The sequence below is a fragment of the Rutilus rutilus genome (genome assembly GCF_951802725.1).
Source record: "Rutilus rutilus genome assembly, chromosome: 21".
NCBI classification, from domain to species: Eukaryota; Metazoa; Chordata; class Actinopteri; order Cypriniformes; family Leuciscidae; genus Rutilus; species Rutilus rutilus.
Window position 1 is genome coordinate 25874065 of NC_140226.1, and position 26313 is coordinate 25900377.

The window sequence follows — 26313 nt, forward strand, 5'->3', positions numbered from 1 at the left end:
GTGTGTAAAAATACATAGTGCGCTCAATATTGTCTGGAGCTGTGTCTGAATATGTTCATTTTTTGTTTGACTCCTTCCTTAGTTATATAGTGAACTGTGTGACATTCACTGTGTAGTGAACAAATCAGCAGTTTTGCACACAATATATGCATGAATGCATAAAATGTAGCTTATGTTCTGGTCAGCAGAACGGTGTAGTAGACATCAGCAGAGGCTGAATTCCAGTTTTCCAGTCGTCTCTTTCCAAGCTGACAGCTTGTTGTATGAGAGAGACTTTTAGAACCATGCTGACACTAAAATCGTTACAATGAGGATTCACTGAAACTTAACATTCTGAACAAACAATTCCTATTTCATCAAAATAACAATCAGGCCTAAAGATCGGATGTGAAGCCAAATTGGATTTGTGTGCGGTGTGAAAGCAGCGTGTGATTAAAAACCTTTTCCGAGCATACATCATCCAGTACGGCCAGAGGCAACACAGACACTCAAACACACACACACACACACACATATGCTCACTGCATTCCCTCAGCACATCGTCCAGCTGTTACATAAGACCCTGTTTGGCTGTGAGCTCTCCATGCGCACTAAACACAGAGGTAATAATGCATAATACGTTTTTACACTCTCTCTCCCTCTCTTAACCCACTCACATGCTTCGTCTGAGCCGATCTGATTTCAGAAAACGCTCTCCGTAACCGCACACACAGTCGTCAACCCCGTTATGCCGTACATCCCTCAAATCTGTGGTTGCACTTCCTCCAAATTTAGATCCCAGTGGTTTTTTACTCATCCTCTGCTTTTGCATGCTGTCTCACTCCACCTCTTTCTCCCCTCCTACACTCTCTCTGGCTTCATGCGTGTAGTGTGTGTGCGTGTGTGTGCGTGTGTCAGTGTGTGCACGGGAGACTTGCGGCATTCTTCTGTGTACCAGGATAAAGCATGGTAAGCGCCGTCTTTCTCCTCTCTGATGCGTCACTCTGTTTTGTTATACACGTGTCTGTTTTGGATGTGTGTGCGTGTGGGGTGTAAGTTAGTAGGGCTTCAGATAGACTCCGAGGGGGATCGTGGGACAGGGGGATTTCAGGGTGCAGCATGATCTACAGCGTAAGGAGCAGCCACTTGGTTTTGTAACAGCTGCAGTGGTCTGATGTGGTCGTACTGGATACATTACTGTGGCTTTCTGAATGGAGGCTCCATTAGGTGCCACTGTTTGGAAGTGCTTACAGGGAGAATCGTGTTGTTTCTTTGATGACTTGTGCATTTTTGTTTCTTTCCGTCGCTAACTATGCGTGTTTGCCTGTTGTGCAAGTGTACGTATGCTTGTTTTTGTTGTGTGTGCTTGCGCATTCATGTTCATAGTGTGTGTTTGTTTGTGGGAGGGGGAATCTGTTATTTTACACACTTTGGATTTTCCGTTATAAAGACACAATTTTCTCAGAAGTTTTATAACAGACATTTCATGAATAAGTTCCAACACAATGTTATTGTAAAACATGTATAATGTAATGTAATTCAATATAATATAATGTAACGTAATGTAATATTAAGAAAAAAAACAGGCTATCTCTCTGATAGAATATTTAGGCTACATTTACATGACAATGATGTAATAAAAAAAAACGAAGAAAGTGTTTCCTTTGCGTTTTTCGCATACAGACAAACAACATTGTCAAAACGATCCCCATTCCCACATATTTATATAGTTGTATGTATTTGTATTTTTATAGTAGTTGGCGATCTTTGTAAAGAAACACTAAGTGAACACGTAATGATGGTGTCATACCTCTTAATCACTGGTGATTCCCATCATGTGTGTGATGTATAATAAGTCGAGATGACAGCAATGTGAGATATAGACAGAGAGATTTAGACTGAAGCTCGCCCTGGTGTGTTCACTGGTGTGTGCTTGCGGGATAGGGTTGACTAAGGATACCACCTGGAGGGGCTTTCAGCAACAGACAGAAAAAAGAGACTGTAATTAAAGGAGTGGTAGGCAATTTTCTGAGAGGTTAGCAATAGCGAGCTAGCTTTGAAAGTATAAGGTCCCACCCTCCCTTTAGAGCGTCTCCAAAGCCACGCCTCCTTTAAAACATATGAACGCGTACAGCAGGGAGCAAATAAAAGCGTCACAAGACGGCGTTAAACTAGCGCATGTCTCAAAGCACATAACATTACAATAATAATGAACGTAAACAACTTAAAGAGCCCTGACCTGTACCCCGCCTGACTGCTGCAGGTTAATTTCGCCGTTTATAATGTTGCCATTGAAACGCATAAATTCGAAAAAAGAACCGCTCGGATTAACGTCACGAACCACTCCGAGTATAACGTCACGGGTTTCTGACTTCTTTATTGATACTAACACTACTAAAAAGAATAAGCAGATACAAACCAATTTTCCATATACAAGATTCTTGGTTTAATTAAAAAAATTATATAAATGATATACAATTTGTTTTTTTGTTTTTTGTCTATAAAAGTGCTTCATTTAATTTCTAGTGCTTTTGCGTCAATGCCAATGCTGAAAGTCTGTAGTGCCTTTTTTACAGATGTGAGCAATAAACCCATTGCTTTGGTGTAAATAATCATCAATATATCTATTCAATATCAATATTTCTATTATCATGAATATAGTTTCTCAAAATATCTTTAGAAATTTGCATGTCTTAAAAACATTTATTTATTTAAACATTGATTACATATTTAATTCTAATTTATTAAATTTTTTATATATATATATATATATATATATATTATATATAATTATAAAATGATATTACATTATTGTGACTACACTTTTTCTGGCTGTTAGGTGTTTTATGTTAAAGGAGCTGTATGTAAGAAATGTATTTCAATTAATCATAAAATGGCCCTGATATATCACTAGACATTAAGAAATCATGTTCATTTCAAATACTTATCACTGACAACAGTAGTCCAGCCAGGATATTGTCATTTAAAAGTGAAGTTGTAGCCCTCAACTGATGTTGATGTTGTCATGTTGTGTTTTGGCCTGAAGCGCCACCCTCCACCTATCTACCAATCACAAAGTCAGTAGTGTTTCGGCATCGGGGTTGCCAGCTCTGGTTACCACAGCTACGTAGCAGCCTACGTTCCTGCTGGATCCTGCAGCCTATCTGGCAACCTCGAGATACACCGCTCTACAGTAATTTGAAATTGATTGCAGTACCAGTTTTGGCCACAATCTTACATACGGCTCCTTTAAGTGTAGTTGGAGTCGGGTTATACGCTAGCTATATAGGCCTATGTAACTATGGAGCTGTTCAAATTGAAAATCATACCTCAAGTCATGATGACTAAATAATACCCCAATATATAATTTTCATGAAGACAAAATTCCCATGTCCTTTTGCTTAAGTGGAGGTTTGACATGAAAGGTTTTTCATCGAAAGCAATACGTTACTGGCTGCGTCGCTGGGCATGTTTGCTGTCAGTATAGTGATTTGCATTTGTTCTCTTGAAATGGGTTTACTTTTAAAAGGGAGCAAGACAGAAGCAAACCTCGCCCGTCAGTATGTGGGACAGGTGTTCTGCAATGCCCGTTTCAGTTTAAAAATCTATTAGCGTAGCTCTCAAAAGTGCTGGAAAAACCACTATTCTATGCTTTTGTTACTTGTATCATATTAGGTGTAAACAGGGCGGACCTTCATTATGAATAGTCAAAAAGAAGAAATTTCAATTGTTAAATATAGGATACTGGGATAACCGAAATAAGGCACTTTAAGTCACATAAACACTAATAACATGTTTAGGTTGCGTGTGTTAGTTTGAGAGACAGCGTATCTGGCTTAACCTCTCTGGAAGTGTAATAAATGGACATTGACAGGCCAATGACCCTTTGCTCCTGAGCCCACCCCACCCCCACCTCCTCTCTCTCTCTTCCATTGATGAATGGAGAGGAGACTGAAGGTCAGCTGAAGGGGAGAACAGGCCCTTACGCTTGCCGTGGCGATTACACATCCCTGTCATTGAATGTGGCAGTTGTGGAAGAGATGCATATTGTATCTGGCAGTGCCTCTGCATTTAATTTTTTTAGTAATGTGTGTGTGTGTGTGCGTGCGTGTGTGTGTGTGTGCGTGCCTATGGGGTTAAAGGCTGGTACAAGTTTTCAAGGACACGTAGTGGTACATTATAGACTTGATTGGTTCTGTTTAATTCGAATTATGCGTTTGTCCAGTTGTGTGCCCTTTAGCATAGTTTCAGTTCTTCATATTCACACGTCAATCCATCCCTTATCTCATTCTTTAGGTTCTGTTGTTTATACACGTACATATCTTCTGACACATACAGCTACATTGGCAGTCTGTTAAAGCGACCATGTTCTTCATTTCTACAGAATCTTACACTGTACCAAAAACAGTGAGATTAAACAGGCTGTTTTTTTTACTGTACCTGCTACTGTAAGAGTTCTGTATTTAATTGACTTGTGTTATGAATGGCTAATTGCATGTTAGAAATACTAGCCTAATTCACACTGTCGTTCATCAGAGTGGGCTGAGTTGCTGAATACTGAATGGGCGTTGATATGTAAATGTTGGCGGTCATGTTGTGATGTTATAACCATGACAATTTCAGAATTACCTTCTTTTTTTTTTTAAGCAGTTTAGTTTTCTTAAATGGAGAGATGAAGCTTTGTGTTGTGAGTTTTAGAGTATGTTTAAACTTTTTTTATTTTAAAAGAGCAAGGATTCTGTTGTCCATCGTTTATCCTCTTTCAAAATATAAACAGGCGTTAAAGGGATAGTTTCATCCAAAAATTCTGCCATCATCATTCACTCTCATATCTTTCAACCCACATGACTTTCTTCTTCTGATGCGACACAACAGCAGAAATGCTGCAAGACAAATACTGGCCATTTGCCATAATAGTAAACGATAGTAAGTAAATTGGGATCCGAGTTGGGATCAAAGTGACCAAAAGCACCATAAAAGTATTAGTCAAGTTGTCCATATTACTCATGCACTGTACATTCCAAACCTTCTAAAGTTATGCAATAGTTTTATGTGATGAACAGACCAGAATTTGACATGCAGAGATTTAATGTGGCCAAGTTGTGGGAACAAATTCTTAATTTGTGGTTATAATATCTTTTTTTTTCTTTTTTTCTTCTTCTTCTTGTCATAGTTTTGTGTTCCTTTTTTATTTTTATTTTTTTATAATTTTATTTGTTCATTTTGAAACTCCACAACCCAGAATCTCATTTACTTTCATAAAATGGAAAAGCAGAATATAATATGGAGTAGCCAACACATTCTTCAACATTTCACTTTTTGTGTTCAAAGGAAGAAAGTCATTGAGGTTTGAAATTTGAGTAATTTATGACAGAATTTACTTTTTTTTCTTTTTTTTCTTTTTTGTCAGCGAGCTATCATTGTAACTAGTTTGTTGCATGTTTCGTTTTGTGTTTGAAGATAATCTCTCTCTGGAGGTCTTGGCAAACGTGTGCAGTTGTGTCCTGTCAAACTGGCAGTGGGGTTGCTGCCACCTGTGTCTTGAATGTGCCTCTCCCTGTAGAGCACTTGCCTGTGAGCCGCTGTAATGATGGGAATGCTGTTTCTATGTGTTCCCCCTGCTTGTGGCTGCAGTGTTAACCCTCCTCTTCCCTGTTCCCTCTCTTCCTACACCAGGCCCGGCTCACCTCCTGCTCATCCACTTATAGTGTCACAGAGGTACAGCATGTTTTACACTGCGCCGCCCATCACCCTGCGACTAACCACGCCCCTCTCAGAGACTCGGCCAATCATTGCTCACACACCTCACGCGTGCACAACTCATCCCTGTGATGCAAGTCTGTCTCATCGGTTCATTTATTTACCCCCAAAATGCCTCATAGTTTGTTTTGTGTGTTTGAGAGTGTGTTTGTGTGTGTGCTTCAATTTCTCGTGAATTGTGAACTTTTCTGTCTTTAAATAAGGATAAAGTGATCAGTAATAAGAAAAATGTATAGCATAATATGTGATTGATAAAAAAAAAAAAAACATTTAAAGCTGCTGTAAGCAATTTTTATGAAATACCACCAATCATCAAATTATTATAGCATTATTTTAGTGTTTTTTTGTATTTTCTATTATTCTCAATAGTGATTCTTATTACTTTAATAGGTAGTGTTTTATTTATTTCATATATTAAAGACAAGTGTTGTCGTGATACATTAATACTGTTAATTGTACAACATATAGAGATAATATAATACAATACAAATAATATATCGTTTTTTCACATTACAGTAATGTGAAAGTTTTTTTTGCATTGTAGTAATTTTTCACAAATAAAATTTAATATAATATAATTGATCTTTTTTTGATATGATATGATTAAGACATGTTCTTGAAAGATCTGAGATTCACCCTTGGAGGGCGGCTTTTTGTCGAGAGTGTATAAAAGGATGGGGAATGGTGGCGGAAGTTAACATGATTTCTGAATTGCTAACAGCAGCTTTAAAAACCACCAAATACACGCTTGTCCTTCCAGACTAAAGACTTTTATCTCTCATAATATTGTACTTTTCTGCAACACTTCCAGCTTCACAAAGTTGGAGGAGTTATAGAAATGAGCTTTAATACAATCATGAGTGCTCATTATCCACGGAAGCCTCGTTTGTTCTTAGAGATCAGATGAAAAATCGGCGTAACACACAGAGACACGCTGCAGCTGCTTTGCTCCTCTTTGGTTGCGTAGTAGTAGTAGTAGTAGTAGGATTATTTTGCTGTTATGACTTTTCGCTTGATTCCCCCTCATATTTTTCATATCAGTGTTAGATGATCCTTAGAGTGTGTGTTTGTGACAGTGTATATTGTGAAGTGTGTGTGTGTTTGTTAACGGGCAAGGCTGTATCAGGTGAGTTACTGTCCTGTGGCTTCCTCCAGGCCTCACGGAGAGAGTTCAGGGCTCACCTGGATGAGGTCATCACGCTCAAGTCAAGGTACTCTACCTTGGACCAGGTAAACAGATATCCCTTTCTCCCCTAATCTTCACATAAGTCAGCACTCAGTCAATCACACATACAAACATGCACCAGAGTCTTCCCTCAGAGTGTTGCACGTGGCCCACAGCCTTCTGATGTAGCATCAAGACACTTTTTGTTATAGCTTTGACTTCTTGTCTTAAAAAAATCTCTCTTTCTCTCTAGCTTTGTTCCAAAACCTAGTGAACTACCTTGCATTGCCGACTGCAAAGATGGCTATCTTAGCGCTCCTCACATGAAGTGCACAGGAGAATCGATTCATAATTTTTTTGCTATTTAATTAAATATATTTATCATTAACATCTTTCTTGACTTGTATGCTATTTTTGATGGATGTTTTTCACAGAGTTTGTTGCAATGCATTTTGGTATTTCTGCATTCTCGCTTCTAACAATTTGGCCAAATTAGTTATTTTAGAAAGTAGTGTAATTATTAAATATTCCTAATTTAATGCAGTTGACACTTTTAGCAAATTGAGCTTCACAAAGTTACAAGTCTGCAAAGTTAGAAAGCACAACCTAAAAAGGGAGTTATTCTCTATTTTAGTAAGCACTGTTTCTGAACTCCCTGAAAAGCCTTGTTTGTAGTCTTGAGTTTTCTTCCGGGAAAGAACGTCACAATATTCCTCATTTAAATAATTCCCGCCCAAGACGCATGCAAAATAAAGGGGTGAGGCCTGGTTAAGTTAGTAGTGTGTTGAAACCAAGCGGCAACCTTCCTGTCTCTGCAATTCAACCTTAAACTGCAATACATCGACTGGCCGCTAGAGACAGGCTGCAATAGAGAGTCAATCCCATAGACCCCCCCATGTTAAAATGGCCAACTTTACAGCCGAAAAAAAAGTGTTTACAGCCTGGTGCAAAAAGTGGTTTTGGTCTATATAGCTAATTTTGCCCTTCATGACAACTGTGAGGAGGGTGAATTTTTGTATAACTCATCCGTTTTAAATAATATTAAGCCTTAAAGTTTTGCATAAGTGAGGGCGTGACCACTTGAGTGACAGGTGGATTGCGGCTGCTGTCACTACTAGCCATTTGTCTGCTGTCTGTTAGCCATGCCGTCACGTCACCTCTGCTACTCCCGCCTTTTTGCCCATTTTCGTTTATCCGGGAGTGACTCGCTACCAAGATGGCGAAGGCCGGCTCCACCCACTTTGGGCTTCATAAATGTTCTTCAGACACCTATGGGTGACGTCACGGACACTATGTCCATATTTTTTTACAGTCTATAGTTGAAATTCGGTTATGTTGAGGGACGTGACATTTCCGAAACAAGCTCGAAGCGGTTGAACAATCACAACACACTGGTAGGGTTGGGTACCGAAACCCGGTTCCAATAGGGAACCAGTTCCGACGCAAACGGTAGTAACGAGACCGAATAAGAACGAAACTTTCGGTGCCTGACTTTTTTTACCGCCCCCTATAAAACATCTCGCGGCACGAATGTTCCAATATAAAACATCTCCAGTTAACCAGCAGAGCATTCATTTCATTCGTTTGTTAAATAAGAGACGATCTAACACTGAAATGTGTTTTTTAAATTAAGTGATCAAAGTGCTTGTTGCCGCTGCGATCAGTGGCGCTGATACAATGTTTTCTTTTTTGGCTCGCGCACACCGCACTGTCTTCACTCGGACATGCGCTTCAATACGTTGCGGAGACTCTCTATTTGTTCCGGTGAAATCACAAAATATAATGCACACAAACGTGTCCCTGCTTGATATACAACCACTGATGAGCATAATCGGTTTAAAAAAAAAAAAAAAACTGTACGAATGCGGATTAGAACCCAAAACCTCTGACACGCTTGACGAAAGTTCAAGTTCAGCTGCCAGTGTCGTGGTGGACATGGTAAGTCTAGTATTTTAATGCCAACTGCAAATCTTGCATATCAAGTATGAAGTATATGAAGTATATTTATATGAGGCTATACTGTGTGTGTTAAATATTTCTGCTCAGTGTCAGATATTTCTCTGTTTTAAAGTAAAAGTCATAATATGAGAAGACAAAAAAATTATCTTAACTTTAAGTGTTTTAGGCTACATCAGTAGCCTATTAAACGGCGCAATTTTTCATTTAATCAGAAATCAGAAAATCTTTAAAGATTTAAGTTAATATTGTGTCCAGTTTGGACACACACACACACACACGTATTATTTTTTTGATAAAGTGTGTGCGGTTTCGTTTTCTTAAGTATCGGTTCAAGAACCGCTTAAGCACCTGAACCGTTTAAAAAATACAGAGTAGGTACTGGTATCGGATAAAACCCAACCAATACCCAACCCTACACACTGGTCCAGCCGATTAATCCGAACACATTGCGTTTTACAGGAACTAAACAGAACTAAACAGAGCGTTACTGACAGACTGGGAAGAGAGGTGCTGCAACAATGTAAATATATCTGAAAAATAAATGTGGTGTTTAATATTCAAGCGTGAAAACCTGTTCTAGTAGACCCCAAAAACAAATGTAAGATTTTAGAAAACGGCATAATAGGTTCTCTTTAAAAAAAAAACACTGATACCAAAAAAACTGGATACACTATATTTATACAATACAATACAATATACTTTAAAATAAAATAAGATTTTTTGTTTGAGATTAATCAGGTTGACTATTATTTTTAATCAATTAATTGCCCTATATAATTATTCTGCCTACCTTTTGGAGCAACTTTCATGTCAGGAGTGTGACTATGATGCCTTAAAATACTGTTTAGTTAGGCAGTTCACTAAGTTTTGGAATACAGCATCTCTCTTTTTACCTCTCTCTCTCTCTCTCTCTCTCTCTCTCTTTCTCCATCCCTCTTTCCGAGCTAATAAAATGGCTCACCAGCATTACAGCTGTTAGTTTCCATACTGTCTTATCAATCATTTCTGATTGGTTAATCACAGAGCGGAGTTCCTCTTATTGGGCCTGACACTCTCTTGTTAGTAATTCATTCCCCATTGCTGTTTCCCAATTACTCCATCTTCATTTCACCGGTCAGGGATTAACTCTCATCTGCCCATATGCTGACACATCGTTCCCCACCCTATGTGTGTGAGGACGTGTCTGTTTGTGAGCGTGTGTTTTCAGTCCACTGAGTCCTTTGGTCCCACTCTGATTTAAAGAGACCTGACATTGCTGCATTGCTTTCATTGCCTCCATCCATTCCTTCAACCATCCTGTGATCATTGGTTACCTCTCATCTTCACTATGAGTCACTATGAGCATCTTCACTCATGCTGTCTGTTTTTTGATGAAAGGATGTTAGATGTACAAATCTAACCAATAGAAGGAGGTGAAGAATAAAAAGTGCCACGGATGTACAGTATTCCTTTCCTGTACAGGACTTGATTAAAGATTGCTGGTTAACGGGATGTTACCAGTCTTAGATCTGCATGTTTGTGTTGTTGTGTTTGATATACTGTAGTTAAACTGGCCCATTTTTTTTAATACAACTAATACTACTGGGTTTTTAAAGGAAGACAATGTTTATTTTATTTATTTATTTTATTTTTATTTAAGAAAATAATTGATTGAACCATTTTAATGTTATTTTAGTGCATTAACTGTTTTAAATAATTATTTTATTTTATTAATCTTATAATTCATTGAGTTATGGCCTGATATTTTAATCTGCATTTTAGAAGCAGTTTTTGTGTTTTCATTATGATCCTTGTACTTAGTATGGTAAAACTAAATCTAGACTCTCTAGAATCTAAATAACCTAAACAATAATTTGTAATCTAATAAATAATAATCATAATGTATTATTATACCTAAAGTATAAACAGGACTATTAGTTGATTCAAATTAATAATTTTTTTTTATTTAGTTACCATGATTAACCTCAAACTTAAGTTTGAACTGCTTTTTTTTGTTGTGTATTGCATTCAATTATAATATATTCATCAAGTAATGGGATTACAGAATTACAGAAAGAAAAAAAAGAAAAGAAATTGAAACAGTTTGTGCATTAAATTTCATTCATTCATTTGCAGTAACTCTAGGTGTATGGTTTTCTAGGATCTATGAAATTATCATCATAATGTATTATTACACAAAGTTTAAACAGAGCTATCAGTAAATTAAATGTATCTTGAATTATGACAAATTATCTTAAACTTGCATGTATTTTAGTTGACAAATTTTGTTTTAGTGCATTCAGTACTTCACGAAAAGAAAGAAAACAAGTGAAACTAAAGATCCATCCATCCATCCATCCATCCATCCATCCATCCATCCATCCATCCATCCATCCATCCATCCATCCATCCATCCATCCATCCATCCATCCATCCATCCATCCATCCATCCATCCATCCATCCATCCATCCATCCATCCATCCATCCATCCATCCATCCATCCATCCATCCATCCAATGTATTATACAAACTCAAGTGAAACTAAAGATCCATCCATCCATCCATCCATCCAATGTATTATACAAACTCTGACCTGTTCTGGTGGCCATTAGCACACTGATAATCAACACCACTGTCTTTTTCTGGTGTCCTCTGAAATCTCACTGGAACAAAAGTGCAGTATGTGCCGTGTGATTTCGCTAACTGTGCGTGCCGAGTGACATTGTGCCTCACCTCAAAAACCGCCTGGCTGGCCGGCATAATGCCCACCTAAACATTAGCAACAGGAGCGAATGACGTCCAGTCAGATCTCTCTTCACCTCTCAGTGCTCATTCGTTGTCATCTCAGCTTGTTGTGTGTAAACTGAGCGAGCGCTGTCTCAGAGAGCCTTTAAAACTCATTCGGTTTTCTTTTTTGGTCTCCCAAAGCTTCTCCTTTGCTCTGTCTGTTGTAAACCCTTTTGTTTCTGTTCATTGCCAAAGCTCCACTCTAGGCTGGAGGGGCTCAAAGATGATCGCAGGAACCATAGGACCTTCGACTCGCGAGTAACTATTCCCAACCCACGCAAAAAAAAGGAGCTGTTTCCATCCGCAAACTCTGCTTTGCGTCAGGAGTCCAAACTCCTTGCTTTACACTCTTCTTCTCTCTCCTTGTCTTGTTTCTTTCCTCTCTCTCTCATTATCTTGTCTATAGACGTTGCTCTTTCTAATGCTCTCTTTGTTTTATTAGCCGTTTGGTGTGTTGGAGTCTCTTGTGGACATTGAGTTCTGTTTCTTAGATCTTTTTTCTCCTGTTTTTCTGTTCCTTTTAAGTTTTATCTCCATTTAGATGCAGTGTTTTATTGCTGTTTGCTGTATGTGAGCTGCGCCTCATTGTTTTCTTCCTCTTCCTGTCTTTCTTTAACTCTCTCTCTCTGCTCTGTGTCGATCATTGATTTGTCGTGTTGGTGCTAGTCTGTTGTAACTGGATCGTGAGTAGAAAGGATTTGGGACTTGCTTGTGTGTCTCCCCCTATAGGCCAGGGGCATTGCGTCTCAGCACGAAGGACACATAAAGGGCTGTTTTAACGCTTTCATGCAGTAAATCAAAAACGTAATATCTATAGACTTCAGCCACTATAGCCTCAAGTCAATGTGTATTTTTGCATGGAATTTGATTGCCCTCTCATACCATTACTCTTGGCCTAAGGGAACTCCATACTTTATGATACTTTGTATTGGTAGATTCCACAGTTACAGCTGAATGTATAATCAAATTTGCTATTATTATTATTATCTTAAAACATTCATGGCTAATTTTGAGAGAAATTCAGCTTAAAAGGGGTCTAAAATTAAACTGAATGGGAGGAGGGAGTGTTTGAAGTGTTCTGTTTTATGGAGCTTCCTAGCTGTTAAAGTCAACTTGAAATTGAGCGTATTTTTTAAATAAATGTATATTTTAATAGATATGTAAATAATAATAATGAATGGCCTCTGAACTGACTGTTCTTATCTGACATCAAGTAGGCCACATCTAGGCTACTGTTGTAGGAAACTAAACTTTTCAAAAATATTACATTAACAATATCAAATAGCATTGGATTAAAAAAAAAAAGGAGAATTATCAATGGGATAAGTCAAAATGCTTTTAAGGCTAAACTTGACCTTCAACCTCAAGTTCCAGTCAAAAAGCAGACAGAAACCCCATTTTGTTTTTTTTACACACAATTTTCACGATCCAATCAATTTGTGATGGATAAAAGCAAGTTCTACTTTTTTTTTTGTTCATGTGGCGTTACTTGAGCTGTAAAATGACTCAATAAACACTATAAAGGTACCATAAAAGTAGTATTTTATGTCTTCCGAAGCTGTACAATAGTGTTTTGTGTGGATCCAATCAAAATTTCCACTTCAGTGTTTTGATAGGAAATGCCTACAACTGCATCTCTAAAATACATCAGATTACAGGATTAAAAAGTTTCATGTTGACTTTAATTGTCTGTTATATCAGATACGATTCTGGAGCCGGGTTGGTTTGGGCACTAGAGTGCTAACATGACATAACACTTAAATGTTCAGCCTTGCTACAGCATTAAGTCCATGATGATAATGATAATAATGGCAGTAGGACTGAAAATGTTATTTTCAGTTTGTTTGTTTGTTTTCAAGCTAGTTTCTTTTGGTTGTTTTGTCTGAATGTGTAGATGATCATTCTGATCTATATGAACCCTGTCAGTGGAATGCTAACTCTCCTGGACGGAGGATGGGGCTCCTTTTGTGCGCTAACTCTCTTCATGTCTTTCTGTCTTTCTTTTCCCAATTCCTCTCTCTCTCTCTTCTTCATTCCCTCTCATTCCGTCTCTCTCTCTATATCTGTAGGTGCAGTCACGATGCAGCAGCAAGGAGAACATCCTGAGAGCAAGTGGGTGACCGATTGTGCATTATCAGTGATGTTTGTGCAAGTGCGTTTGAGAGCATGTGTAAATTTTCACTCTTTGTATCAGGTCACAGTGCAGTGGACATCACCAAGGTAGCTCGGAGACACCGCATGTCCCCGTTTCCCCTCACTTCTATGGACAAGGCCTTCATCACTGTGCTAGAGATGACTCCTGTCCTGGGTACTGAAATCATCAACTACAGAGGTAAGCTCTTTGTTTGCGCATACCAACCCTAAAATGCCTGATCGCACAAAGTTAAACCAGATGAGAGAATATATTCGCAAACTAGGGATGTCATAAGTATTTCAAAATGATCAATCTTGGTGAGATATTGGTGAACGCGAACAAGTGGGATAAAAATGTGATCAAATCAAATATGAAATCTGTGCATTAGGACTTGCAGTGTAAATTCAACATATTAGACCCGCAACTGTCATTGATCAATCTTGGTGAGATTTTGGTGAACGCGAAGATGTGGGACAAAAATGTGATCAAATCAAATATGAAATCTGTGCTTTAGGATTTGCAGTGTAAATTCAGCCTTTTAAACCCGCAACTGTCATTAATATTAATCAAACAACAATATTAACAATAAAGAGTCTGCTCTTGGCTGAATAACTTTAGTAGCTGTTATGAGTGTGTGTGTGTGTGTGTGTGTGTGTGTGTGTGTGTGTGTGTGTGTGTGTGTGTGTGTGTGTGTGTGTGTGTGTATATATATATATATATATATATATATGTGTTTACCTTAAAATAAAGGGATGGTGTTGCATTGAAATTGGTATTGAGAAACATGATATTTTACTAGTATTATTATAACCTACTGGCATTTTACAAACTTTACGTCATTCTCTGATTTTTTTTGTTGTTGATTGTCTTATAATTTGTTCAACAACCAGTAAAAATGAACAGAACAGAATTAAAAAACAACAATGGATCATTGCAGTATGGTGTTTTAGACTCTGCATGGAGTTCACAAGGTTGAATCGTTTCATTTAAAAAAATGTTGTCATGCATATTTTAGTATTTAAAATTCAGACTCATTCAAAAAAAAAAATGTTGTGAATAAGCCTTAAAGGGATAGTTCACCCAAAAACCAGCATTATTGTCATCATTTATTCACCCTTATGTTGTTACAAATCCATATGACTTTCTTTCTTCCATGGAACACACAGTAAGTTTTGAAGAATGTTCTTGCTACTCTTTTTCATACAATGTAATTTGAAGAGCCATAAAACATCTTAAAAATACTCCATATGACTACTTTCATTATTGTGAAGAGCATTTTGTTATAGAGACATGCTGTCATGAATAAGTTATTTTCTTCTCCACGGAAGAAGGAAAGTCAAATGGATTTTGAAAGACGCAAGGATGAATGAACGATGAAAGAATTTTCATTGTTTGTGGGCTATCCTTTTAACATGTAGTACTGTCCCTCTTATGATACCAAACTGTGTTCTCATTGGCTGTTGGACTGTGGTGTATATAGGCCAGTAAGTGCTGAAGGCATATAGTCACCAAGCTTTTTGCTTTGCAGGCTTTCAGCTTTAGCTTTTTCATCTTTCCTGCCTGTAGCTCCTCATCTGTCACACATCTGTTCGTTCTTTCTTTCACCCCATCATCTCTCCATCTTTCCAGCTTTAATCTTGTCGCTCGTTCCATCCGCCGTCCTCTGTTGTTTTTTAACTCGCTGACCTTCTCTGAAGCTTTGATGCCATTGTGTTCATCTGAAGACAGATCCTGTGATCAGTTTACACACAAATCCAACCGTAAAGGCCTTCTTTCTGAATTTCAGGAAAACTATGGAAGATTTTCAATCTCTCAAATCAAAGTGACTCAATTCACATGAACATCCGGAGCGGTCCAGTCCCAATGGTTAGATTAAACAAAACAAAACAAAAAACTATGGGATGTACTTTATGGCCAGTGCACCAAAAGCTGTTTAGTTTAGCCCATGCTATTCTTTTTTTTATGGCTCTTTTTTGATTTTTCATGGCCATCACTAACACAGAGCAGCCACCCTTGCATGTGGATGTGAATTGTGCCACCAAGACACAGGTCTGTGTGCTGGGCGTTAATGTCGGTCCATGTGGTGGGGGATAGTGGGATTGCCCATGTGGTAGTGTAATGTGCCCAATGCGTCTGGCAGGGCCCAATGCAGATGACTTGGCCCCTCCAGCACGAAAAGGCATCTGGCGCCAGAGTGGCTCAAGTTGGCGGAAAATTCCTCTCTGCACTGGCGCCGAAGCAGAGGCAGAGAGTATAGCCCTGGCCAGTTCCGCCCAAGCCCAAAAGTTTGACACAGGTCAGTGAGCACCTTACCCAGCACCTTCATGTCCGGCGCACACCTTCGAGCATGCTTGATGCTCATCCGGCCCCAGTATGTGGAATAGTCATCCATGCCTCAGTGCCATTTCACCTCCAGACCAGCAGGGGGCGGTTGAGAGTTGTTTGCTGCCATTGATGAGAGGGTGGAAAAAGAAAGTCATGTCAAGGACTGAGTTGAGTGTCGCTGAATCACTATTTGCATAATTTTGTGTACTTGTATGCAAAGTATAATACAAACATTTTAGCCATTGATTGTATACTTTTAAGTATGAAGTAAGCCAGTACAAAATTGTGACAAAAATCGTGTCTTGATGTTACATCAGTGAATCATTGCAAACAAATCCACTTGCATTGCATGGAATGATCCATCCAATCAGAAATAGTATGCCATTTGAGTACCTTTTGACATACTACTTTAATGTGACACTATTACGGATAGTATATCGAATTGGGATTCAACTCGTAAGAGGCTAGTGATTCACTGGCTTTCCTTTAGCTTGTTCCACTGATTTGGACATGGCATGGTTGTCATACATAGTCAACGGAATCATGTTCCATGTTTGGCTGTATCTGTTTGTTTTATCCATGAAGAATGGCCTAGTTTTAAAGAGCTTTGTTGTCATTTTGCGTTCTAAATCATTTGTCCATGACTGCTGCTATTGAAGCCAGTGAACGCTTAGATATGTCAATGTGCTTGCGTACAAATCCAACAGTAAAAATAACATTTTAAAGCAAACATTCAATACACAAGCTTTTCCGACATCACCTCTTTTCACAAAACCCCACCAGCACCTCAAACATTGTGCCTTCAATCTATCAGTAACTGTGTGTAGAGCTTCACTGTTTCCTGACAGATAAAAGTGATTGATTTTCAGCTCAGTGCGAGCACAAGGAGGGCAGGTCCAGATCAGCGTAAATAGAGGAAATATCCTCACCCAGCCAAGTAATGTCACTCATAAATTTTTGAAATGCGTTGTTCATACAACAAGATGGGTGTAAGTTATGAGCGGCTGTCTGTTTTAAAACCTCTTTCTGTCACCTTGGTTAATAAAATGAATTTAAAATGTATAAATGGTCTCAGCCTTGGAGAAGATTGGCCATTTAGAGTATGCTGAGGTGAGAGCCTGTTCTGATGGATTTTGATGTATAAGAGTTTCTGATGCACCGATATAAATTACCAATAACCAATAGGTTTGCAGATATTGCTGTATACATCTATGTCTACATACACCACTGTTTAAAAGTTTGATGTTGTTAAGATTTGAAAAATATTGAAACTCAACAAGGCTAAATTGATTTGATCAAGATACAGAAAAAACATTAATATTGCGAAATATTATTACAATTTAAAATGTCTTTTTTAATATTTTTTTCAAAGTAATTCATTCCTGTGATGGCAAAGCTGAATTATTCCAGTTTTCAGTGATTTGGTGCTCAAGAAACATTTCTTGTAGTTATCAATTGGAAACAGTTGTGTTCCTTAATATATATTTTTTGTGGAAACTGTGACGCATGTTTTCAGAATTCTTTGATAAATAGAAAGTTCAAAAGAGCAACATTTATAAATAAATTGCTGAATAAATGTATTAATTTCTTTAAAAAATAAATAAAAATAAATCTCACTGACCCCAAATCTTTGAACTGTAGTGTATAATTGGCTGATATTATGGCTGATTCTTTTTTTATCCCATAGGATGATTTTAAAGAGGAAAAAATAATAATAATTAGAAAAAGCAACTAATCATTCTAGTTTTAAAGGATAGATTAAAATACTTTTTCTCTCTTTCTCTCTCTTTTTAACTTCTTTAACTCTCTCTCTGTCTTTCTTTCTCTCTCTCTCTCTCTCTCTATATATATATATATATATATATATATATATATATATATATATATATATATATATATATATATATATATATATATATATATATATATATATATATATATATATAGTCAAATTCTTGTATCATATTTTTCACAATAATGTTTTCAATTCTATTTATAATATATGGAATTTATGTGTACAATTTATTATAAATATCCTCAATACTGCTCTTTAGAGAACAAACAAGTTTTTCCCCCAAATTTTTCATTTGGTTAGAAGTTTATTAAGTGTCTTTACCAAGCTTATTAGTATTATACACCTTTTTTTTTTTCATAAGTTTAAAGTTAATTGAGTCAAAGATAACTTTAGCTCAGTTTTAGGAGCACTGTTTTAGTGTTCATTTCAAGACGACAGCATTTGGTACGGACTCCAGGCTTACATGTGGTCTGTTTATGGGCCTGTGCTCGGCTGTGTTGAGTTGATCTGGGCTTGTTGTATTGTAGCTGCGGGGAATCATTGCAGTTTCACGGTGACTGGGTTGTCAGGGCTCTGTGATGTGCGCTTGAGTACTCATCTCTGTGTGTAGATAACACCGACCCCATCTGTTTGATCTCCCAATCCAGACACGCGCTATATTTAGAGCCTCGTCAGATGTGCTGTTTTAGAGAAATAAGTCTTTTCTAATCAGCCTCCAACCGAGGAGAGGCCTCATTAGCATCAGCTCGCTCTCCCTCTCTCATTCTCCTGCTTTATCTCTACAAGAGCACCTTTGCACTCTCTTTATTCTCTCTCTCTCTCTCTCTCTCTCTCTCTCTCTCTCTCTCTCTCTCTTTCCTTCTGGCTCTCCCCGATTCTTTATTCCTTCCCCTTTTTCTTCCTCTCTGTCTGTCATCTCTCCTTTCTCTTCTTCTTTTCATGTGTGGGAGGGCGCTTGTTGCTCCCCCAAGAGATCTCAGGATTTGTGTGTGAGTGTAAGTGTGTATGTTTGGTGTTCAGAGGAAATGGCACATCTGTGTTTCAGGGCACACGCTCATCCACCTTTCCTACAACTTCATTTTGGCTATGTGTGAATATTTGTGCTTTTACGTGAGAGTATGAAATGTGTGAAATTCGACCACTGCCAAAGTTCTTTATAAATAGTATAAATACATAATTGCACATATTACAGCTACTATTACACAGTGCTTAAAATGGCTGGCTTCCTTATCAGTGCCCTGACTATAGAACTAGGGAGCTGATTGAGATGCACCCCTCTTGTAATGCCCGTTATAAAAAAAAAATTCTTCTAGATAATGAAAATAACTTTTTCAAATTAAAGATATTATTTTAAATACTCAAAATAACTTTTGTGGGTTATGCTAGCTACAAATGTGCAAGGTTATCAGTTTTATGAGTTAGCAGTACGCTAAGCTAGCTAGCTTATTGACTAGCTGAATACAAAGTTCCTCACCTTCTGACTGGCGGTATGCTATGCTAGTATGCTAACTGGATAGCTTGATTCACTGAAATGATGGCTGATTCGTCAATTAGAGGAACTTTTCAGTCATTTAAGATGATTTGAAGAGGAAAAAAATAACAATTCTACTTTATAAAAGATAGATTAAAATTCTTTTCCTTACATTTTCAAGGGTTAGGGATGTTATTTCACTATTTAAGAGTGTTCAATTTCACTATTATGGGTTATCGTTTTGTAGCAGTGCTAGCTACTACAAATAATGGTGTATAATTTATGCGAGTTTGTGTGCAAGACTAGCAGGCTTGTCAATTAGCAGCATGTTTGTCAATTAGCAGTATGCTAAGCTAATATGCTAACCTGTTAGCTTGCAGGCTACCAGAATAAACATAGAACATGAAATGTTTAACTGGTAATTAATAACATACATTCTTTGTTTTATTAAAATAGTTAAGAGAGGTGTACACCATAAAATGCACTGTCCTTGTTTTTACGTCCCTCTGTTCATGTCTGTTGTCTTGGCTGCATGTGTGCATTTGCTTTCTCATGCATTTGCATTCTTTTGCTGGCCTCTGATCTAGGCACATTTTCCCTCTCTGACTTTTACAAGGAAGTTATCTTTCTTTGTTGTTGTATTCATGATTGTATGAGTTCATCAGAATTTTTTTTTGTTTGTAGATGGAATGGGTCGAGTTCTGGCTCAGGACGTCTACGCCAAAGACAACCTGCCTCCTTTCCCTGCGTCAGTTAAAGATGGCTATGCTGTTCGAGGTGATTACTCGTTTCTGCCAAATTCACACAAACACACAATAAGTCTCGTTTACCCCTTTTCCACCCAAATTATGCTTTTTACTTGCTGGAACCGTGCTCGGTCTGGAGATTTTCCAACCTCTCTCAGTCTGTACCGCATTTATATTGACTTAAGAGCAGAGCGATCACATAACTGATTATGTAACCTGCCCATAAACATACATTTGTACATTTAGTGTTCAGGGTATTTCACATTGTCCAAACAAATGCCTGCAAACACAAACAAACATTTTGAGAAAGTTTTAACATCCAAGGTCATTTTATGCCACCATTAAATGTATATATGTAGGAGGTAGATACATCAACAAATCAAATCTATATACATCATTTCACACATATTATGTTTGCAAGTTGACCCAAGTTTAAAGGGCAGATTTTGTGGTCCGCCACCTTTTGGAACAGGGCCAAATTGGCACCTGCACTGTGCCGATAAAAAAGGAGTAATTGATATCTTCATTAGAACTTATGATTATTTCCCTTTTACCCATAATACTTTATCATAATGAGCTTAATAAGATATAACAACCTGATTCTTAACCTTATTACCATTAGAATCTCATTCACCAAACCTGTAAACCTGCTGAAAATAACTCTATGAGTTATACTTTTTACTGTTTTTCAGCTGCTGATGGCCCTGGTGATCGCTTCATCATCGGGGAGTCTCAGGCTGGGGAGCAGGTGAGTTAAGCTAACACTCACTAGTCTTCTTACGCTGTTATGCCATGAAAACCTGATGTGAACATGCTGAGTTTCTCTTCCTTACACATGGAAATGCCTGCTTTTGCACTGGCACCTTGCATCTGCAGGAGACTTGTGTGCTCAGATGGCAAGAAAACTCAGAATCAGTGAGCGTGTTTAATGAGTGCATTAAACAGAGAGAGAGAGAGAGGGGGAGATCCCTGTGGGCTGTGTGCAGCAGAGTACAGGCCAGCACTCCAGTGCTCATGGCTGACGTCCACATTAAAATGAACATGCAAAGTGTGTGTTTGCATTTGTGTCTTGGGTCATTCTGTTGTACTGTTGCTTTCTCAGCTGATGCCATACAGATAACAATGTACTATATGTATGTATATGTTATTTTATGTGAATAAACGCAATTTAACCCAGTATCAGAAGGACAAAACATCAGTGTATTGCTTCTATACCAAAGGCGTACACATGTATGTTTTTTTTTTGGTACAGTGGTGAAGGGTCTTTTTCTCTGTGTAGCCCACTCTCACAGTTATGCCAGGCCAAGTGATGAGGGTGACGACAGGTGCTCCTATCCCATGTGGTGCAGACGCTGTAGTGCAAGTAGAAGACACAGAACTGCTACGAGAGTCTGAAGACGTAAGTATATCACATTAAATAGTTAATCGACAACTATTTAATTACAATAAATTATACAGAAGGATTTTTTAAGGAAAAATGTTTTGTGTTATGGTTTTAATAAGGATAAAACAAGAAACACATAAAACCTTCTAAAAAGTGTGTAGGAACTTTGCATATAAATGAAAGTCCAGTGTCGTTCATTAGTGTACAGGTGTCTGGTTATGGGTTGGTTATGAATTACCAACCCATGGTTGGTTATGAATTACAGGGTACAGAGGAGCTTGAAGTGAGGATCCTGGTTCAGGCCCGTCCAGGACAGGATATCAGGTGAGTTGGACTGTAGTTTGCTCCTCAAGAAAAAGAGACTTTTTTAAAAACCTCATAATTACTTTTTAATTAGATTTTTACTGTATTTTCCCATCTTAGCTCTTTCCCCGCCAGCATTTTTTTTAAAGTTGCCAGCCACCTCCAGAGTTTTTGATCATTTTCATCAAAAAAAATGTCATGCCCCCAGAACATTTTGTTGTATGAATATTTGAACATTTAAACAACAACAACATGAAAAATGGATTGAATTGCTTTTCATTTTTGACCAATAGGTGGTGCTGTCACCAAATTAATATTGTGTGGTCAGTGTGAGGTGACAATGACACATACAAAGTTTGGTGTCTACGTATTGCGCAGTTACAGCCTCATGCATGCCAACAATTTCATTGATGCGTTATTTGATAAAGGTTTTGTCTATCAAAAAGCATTTAATAACTTTTTGGCATAACTGGTATCTTTGTTCTCGCAATGACTCAAGGAATCAATCTATCAAGTCAAAATTGATAAAAAAATCTTCAAAACGCAATAAAATGAATCAAAACGCATTAAATGCATTAAAATTAATCAAAAGCTATTAGCTTTTTTTTTTTTTTTTTTTACTTTTGACCACAAGGTGGCTCTGTCTCAACTTTTTGAGTACCTTCAAGGCACAGTGGCGATGATACTTGCCATGTTAAGCCAAATTTATACTTCTGCGTCGAACTCGCGTCGTAGCTACATCGTAGGCTGTGTGTAGCGCACGTACCCTTCGGTGTACCCTTCGGGCCGTTACATAGTCAACGCGAGCAATGCAAACGACGTGAGCGACGCGCTCCCTTTCATAGTCTAAACAGTAGATGCAAGCGTCACGGGCGATGCGTGATATGCAATACACCACTCACGCAATAGGGGGTAGTAGAGTCATAGTAGACTCATAGCTCTGAACGCCCGTCTATTTCGCTTCAAACACTCGCTTTATACGCGCGTCCTATTCGCTTTGGACGTGCGAATGGATTCAAAATGTTCAAGCGTCGAACTAGATGCGATAGACGCGAATTTGACGCTCTATTCGCGTTTGGTGTGAACGCAGCATAATAACAGGCTGCGATGTCAAGATTGCAATTCTGGAATGTGTGTGTGTGTGTGTGTCAGAGAGAGAGAGGCACGGGCGCGATCGAACAGTGGAAACATAAAAACATACTCCGTCATTTTGTTCATACAGGACATCATTACAACTGCAAAGTGTTTAGCCTACTTATATTTGTGTAAAACACAACATTGTGCTTTTGTCAAACTGTAAACTCTTGTCAAATTGTAACCTACAACCCAACCAAAATCACACACACACACACATTGTAGAGGAGATGTATACGTATAAGCTCGCATAATTTTTCCTCTTCGCCCGCCATTGTATTCAAACCTTCTTCTGTAAACATAATATACTTGAATTAATGTACAATACTTGCGCTGTCGCCCCCACCGACAACGCATAGTATTGCGTGCATCGGCGCGTCCCGTATCAAAAACTACGACGACACATTTGGCTACGCATGGACGCATAATGGCGGCCGATGCGTGGCCTTGCGGACGCGTATGCGTACTGATGCGTTGACTATGTAACGGCCCTTCGGTGTACGCTGACGTGCACCTCTCCAAAAATGTAACAACGCGTCAATTCTACGCGGACGTTCTGCGCGGACCTAGAACCCCTCCCTCGGGTTTCACATGCTCCCTCTGCATGTGTAATTGCTCATCAACGCGGACAACGACGCAGAAGTATAAATGAAAACCAGCGCGTAGTCTATAGCATAGAGGCTCCGGCATAGGTCCGACGCAAAAGTATGAATAAGCCTTTAGTATCGATACGACAATGCGTTTATAAAATAGAGCATTTTACGTCAAAATTGAAAAATATGCCAAAATAGGCAATATGGGAAAATTGGGTATTGTTTGACTCTGTTTACTCAACTGAATCAAACGTTGTTGATTTTTGGCAAACCATTCGGAAGTTATAAGCAAAAATAGCTATTTTTTTTATATCTCTTGACCAGTTAGAGGCGCTGTGCCAAAACGCTGCATATAGCCTCAGTTCATGCTTGTGATGACATGTGCCAAGTCTCAAGTCTCTATATGCTCAAGTGTTGCGGAGATATAGCCTCACATCCATTTTTATTTTGCCGAATTCGTTTGAGAACTGTGGGGTTTTTATTGGGTTTAAAATTACCAATAAAAGGTTTTACCTTTTATTGGTAATTTTAACCTTTTAACCTTCGGTGCTTGGCCACTAATAACTGTTTTCTATTTGGATACATTTTAAAATCAGCATTTATTTAAATAAGAATTTTTTTAACATTATAAATGTCTTTACTATTACTTCTATTCAATTTAATGCATCCATGCTGAATAAAAGTATTCATTTATTTTCTTTAAAAAAAAAAACGGTAATGTATGTGTACATAATATATATCATGTTTGATGCTTGATGTGAAAATTCTTAATCAGGCTCATTTGTTTAGAATAATATAAACTGGTATTTTAAATGCTGATGTTAAAGTCTAGTCACTTGCTTGTGTCACACACAGGCCTATAGGTCATGATATCAAGCGTGGAGAGTGTGTGTTGGCTAAGGGCACTCACATGGGTCCATCTGAGATCGGCCTCTTGGCCACTGTAGGAGTCACAGAGGTGGAGGTGCAGAAATTCCCAGTTGTAGCAGTCATGTCCACTGGCAATGAGGTAGGGCTTGCTTTGTTACTCTCTTTTGCTCATGGTCATTTAAAACGAGTTTGAACGTGTTTATATATGCTTATGTGTGCAGTTGTTGAACCCTGAGGATGACCTCCACCCAGGCAAGATCAGGGACAGTAACCGATCCACACTGTTGGCCACCATTCAGGAGCACGGCTACCCCACCATCAACCTCGGCATCGTCGGAGACAAGTCAGCATCCCTCCTTTACCGCCCACACACAAGCATACGCACACGCACACACACTCACACAGTCAGCTTTGCACATATCTAAATCTTTCCAACCTCAGCACTCCTCTGAAACTCCAGCTCATATATTAGAATCGATACAGGATCATACAACGTCTCAGCAGAATTTACCGGACGACAGCACTTCCTGCAGTCCTCTGAAGTATTTTTCCACCATTATTTGTCTTCACATACATATACTGTAAGGATGTTTACAAAAACATGTATAAGGAGCAACTACAAATAGGTTTACATTGAACGTATCAGTGATGAAAAACGAGTTTGACTGAAGTATTTAATGCATTTAGTATAAATATAAAATATAACAAGATATTGTGTATTTTGAAATGTATTATTTATTGCTTTATGTAATTCTGCTGACATATCCAATGAAATCTATCAAAAAAAAAAAAAAAATCACGAAAAGTAAGGACAGTAAAAGAACAGGTGTTTTATTTTTATTTTTTCAGTTGAAGTATCGCAGGTTAAATATTGAAAAAAAAAAAAAAAGTTCAAAGGTTTGGGGTCAGTAAGATTTATGCTCACCAAGGCTGCATTTATTTGATCAAAAATACAGTAAAAACTGTAATATTGTGAAATGTTATTGCAATTTAAAAATAACTTTACTCTTTTGATATAATTTAAAAAGTAATTTATTCCTGTGATGACAAAGCAGCCATTGCTCCTATTTTCAGTGTCACATGATCCTTCAGAAATCATTTTATTATGCTGATTTGTTTTTAAGAAACATTTCTTATCATCAATACTAAAAACAGTTGTGCTGCTTTGTGGAAACTGTAATACATGCTTTTTTTCAGGATTCTTATATGAATATACATTTGAAAAGAACAACATTTATTTGAATCTTTTGTAACGATGTAAAAAAGATTCAAATAAATCTTTTGCAACTATGTAAAAGTCTTTACTGTCACTTTTGATCAATTAAATGTGTCCTTGATGAATAAAAATATTAAATTCAGGTTATTTCTTGCATTCAATTTGCACTAGCAACAGTGTAACGCCGGGTTCACACATACTCCGTTTGCAGTACGCAGTGCAGAAGCAGCACGGCTTCGTGTGCTTTCACATATGACCCGTTTGCAGTGTGCAACTGATGCTGTATACCACAAACACAACATTTATTAGTCATTTTTATTTCAAATCAAGAAGTTGTTCCTGAAAATCTCTTTGTACACAACAGTTATGCAATGTTTCACGTTTAAGTACACTCAATTTAAACAATGTATTATTCAATTCATTACTTCTAGTTTTATATATTAGGTTGCTCAAGAAAGTGGGATAACATTTAAACATACTTTTCTTTTAAGGTAACATTTTAAAGTAAAACTTACACATTGACAAAACAGCCGACTCTCATGCCTTTTTTATTTTTGGATTTAAATCTACATACAAGAAATGCGGGTCATAAAGAACTTTGTTTTTCCACCTCCACGAAGAGACGACTGTCATCCATTATGTCGCCTTGTTTATCTAAATATGAGGTAAGGTGTAGTTTCCCTTGCTTTACTCTGGGCAAAAAGCCATGTGT

At 37.9% G+C, this 26313-nt stretch overlaps 1 protein-coding gene across 14 annotated transcripts in view; it reads left to right on the forward strand.

Moving 5' to 3' along the window:
* Positions 1-26313, forward strand: part of gphna (gephyrin a) — an 81934-nt gene that overhangs the window by 48914 nt on the left and 6707 nt on the right. For 4 of the 14 annotated variants that reach the window (XM_084394338.1, XM_084394347.1, XM_084394345.1 and 1 more), the window contains 11 exons: positions 5656-5697; positions 6895-6969; positions 11826-11888; positions 13700-13742; positions 13825-13962; positions 20040-20132; positions 20794-20849; positions 21381-21500; positions 21751-21809; positions 24371-24524; positions 24607-24728. In XM_084394338.1, coding sequence (XP_084250464.1) covers positions 5656-5697; positions 6895-6969; positions 11826-11888; positions 13700-13742; positions 13825-13962; positions 20040-20132; positions 20794-20849; positions 21381-21500; positions 21751-21809; positions 24371-24524; positions 24607-24728 — 965 coding nt within the window. The remainder of the gene's footprint in view (positions 1-5655; positions 5698-6894; positions 6970-11825; positions 11889-13699; positions 13743-13824; positions 13963-20039; positions 20133-20793; positions 20850-21380; positions 21501-21750; positions 21810-24370; positions 24525-24606; positions 24729-26313) is intronic. The other 10 variants (XM_084394348.1, XM_084394339.1, XM_084394342.1 and 7 more) reach the window with 4 other exon arrangements.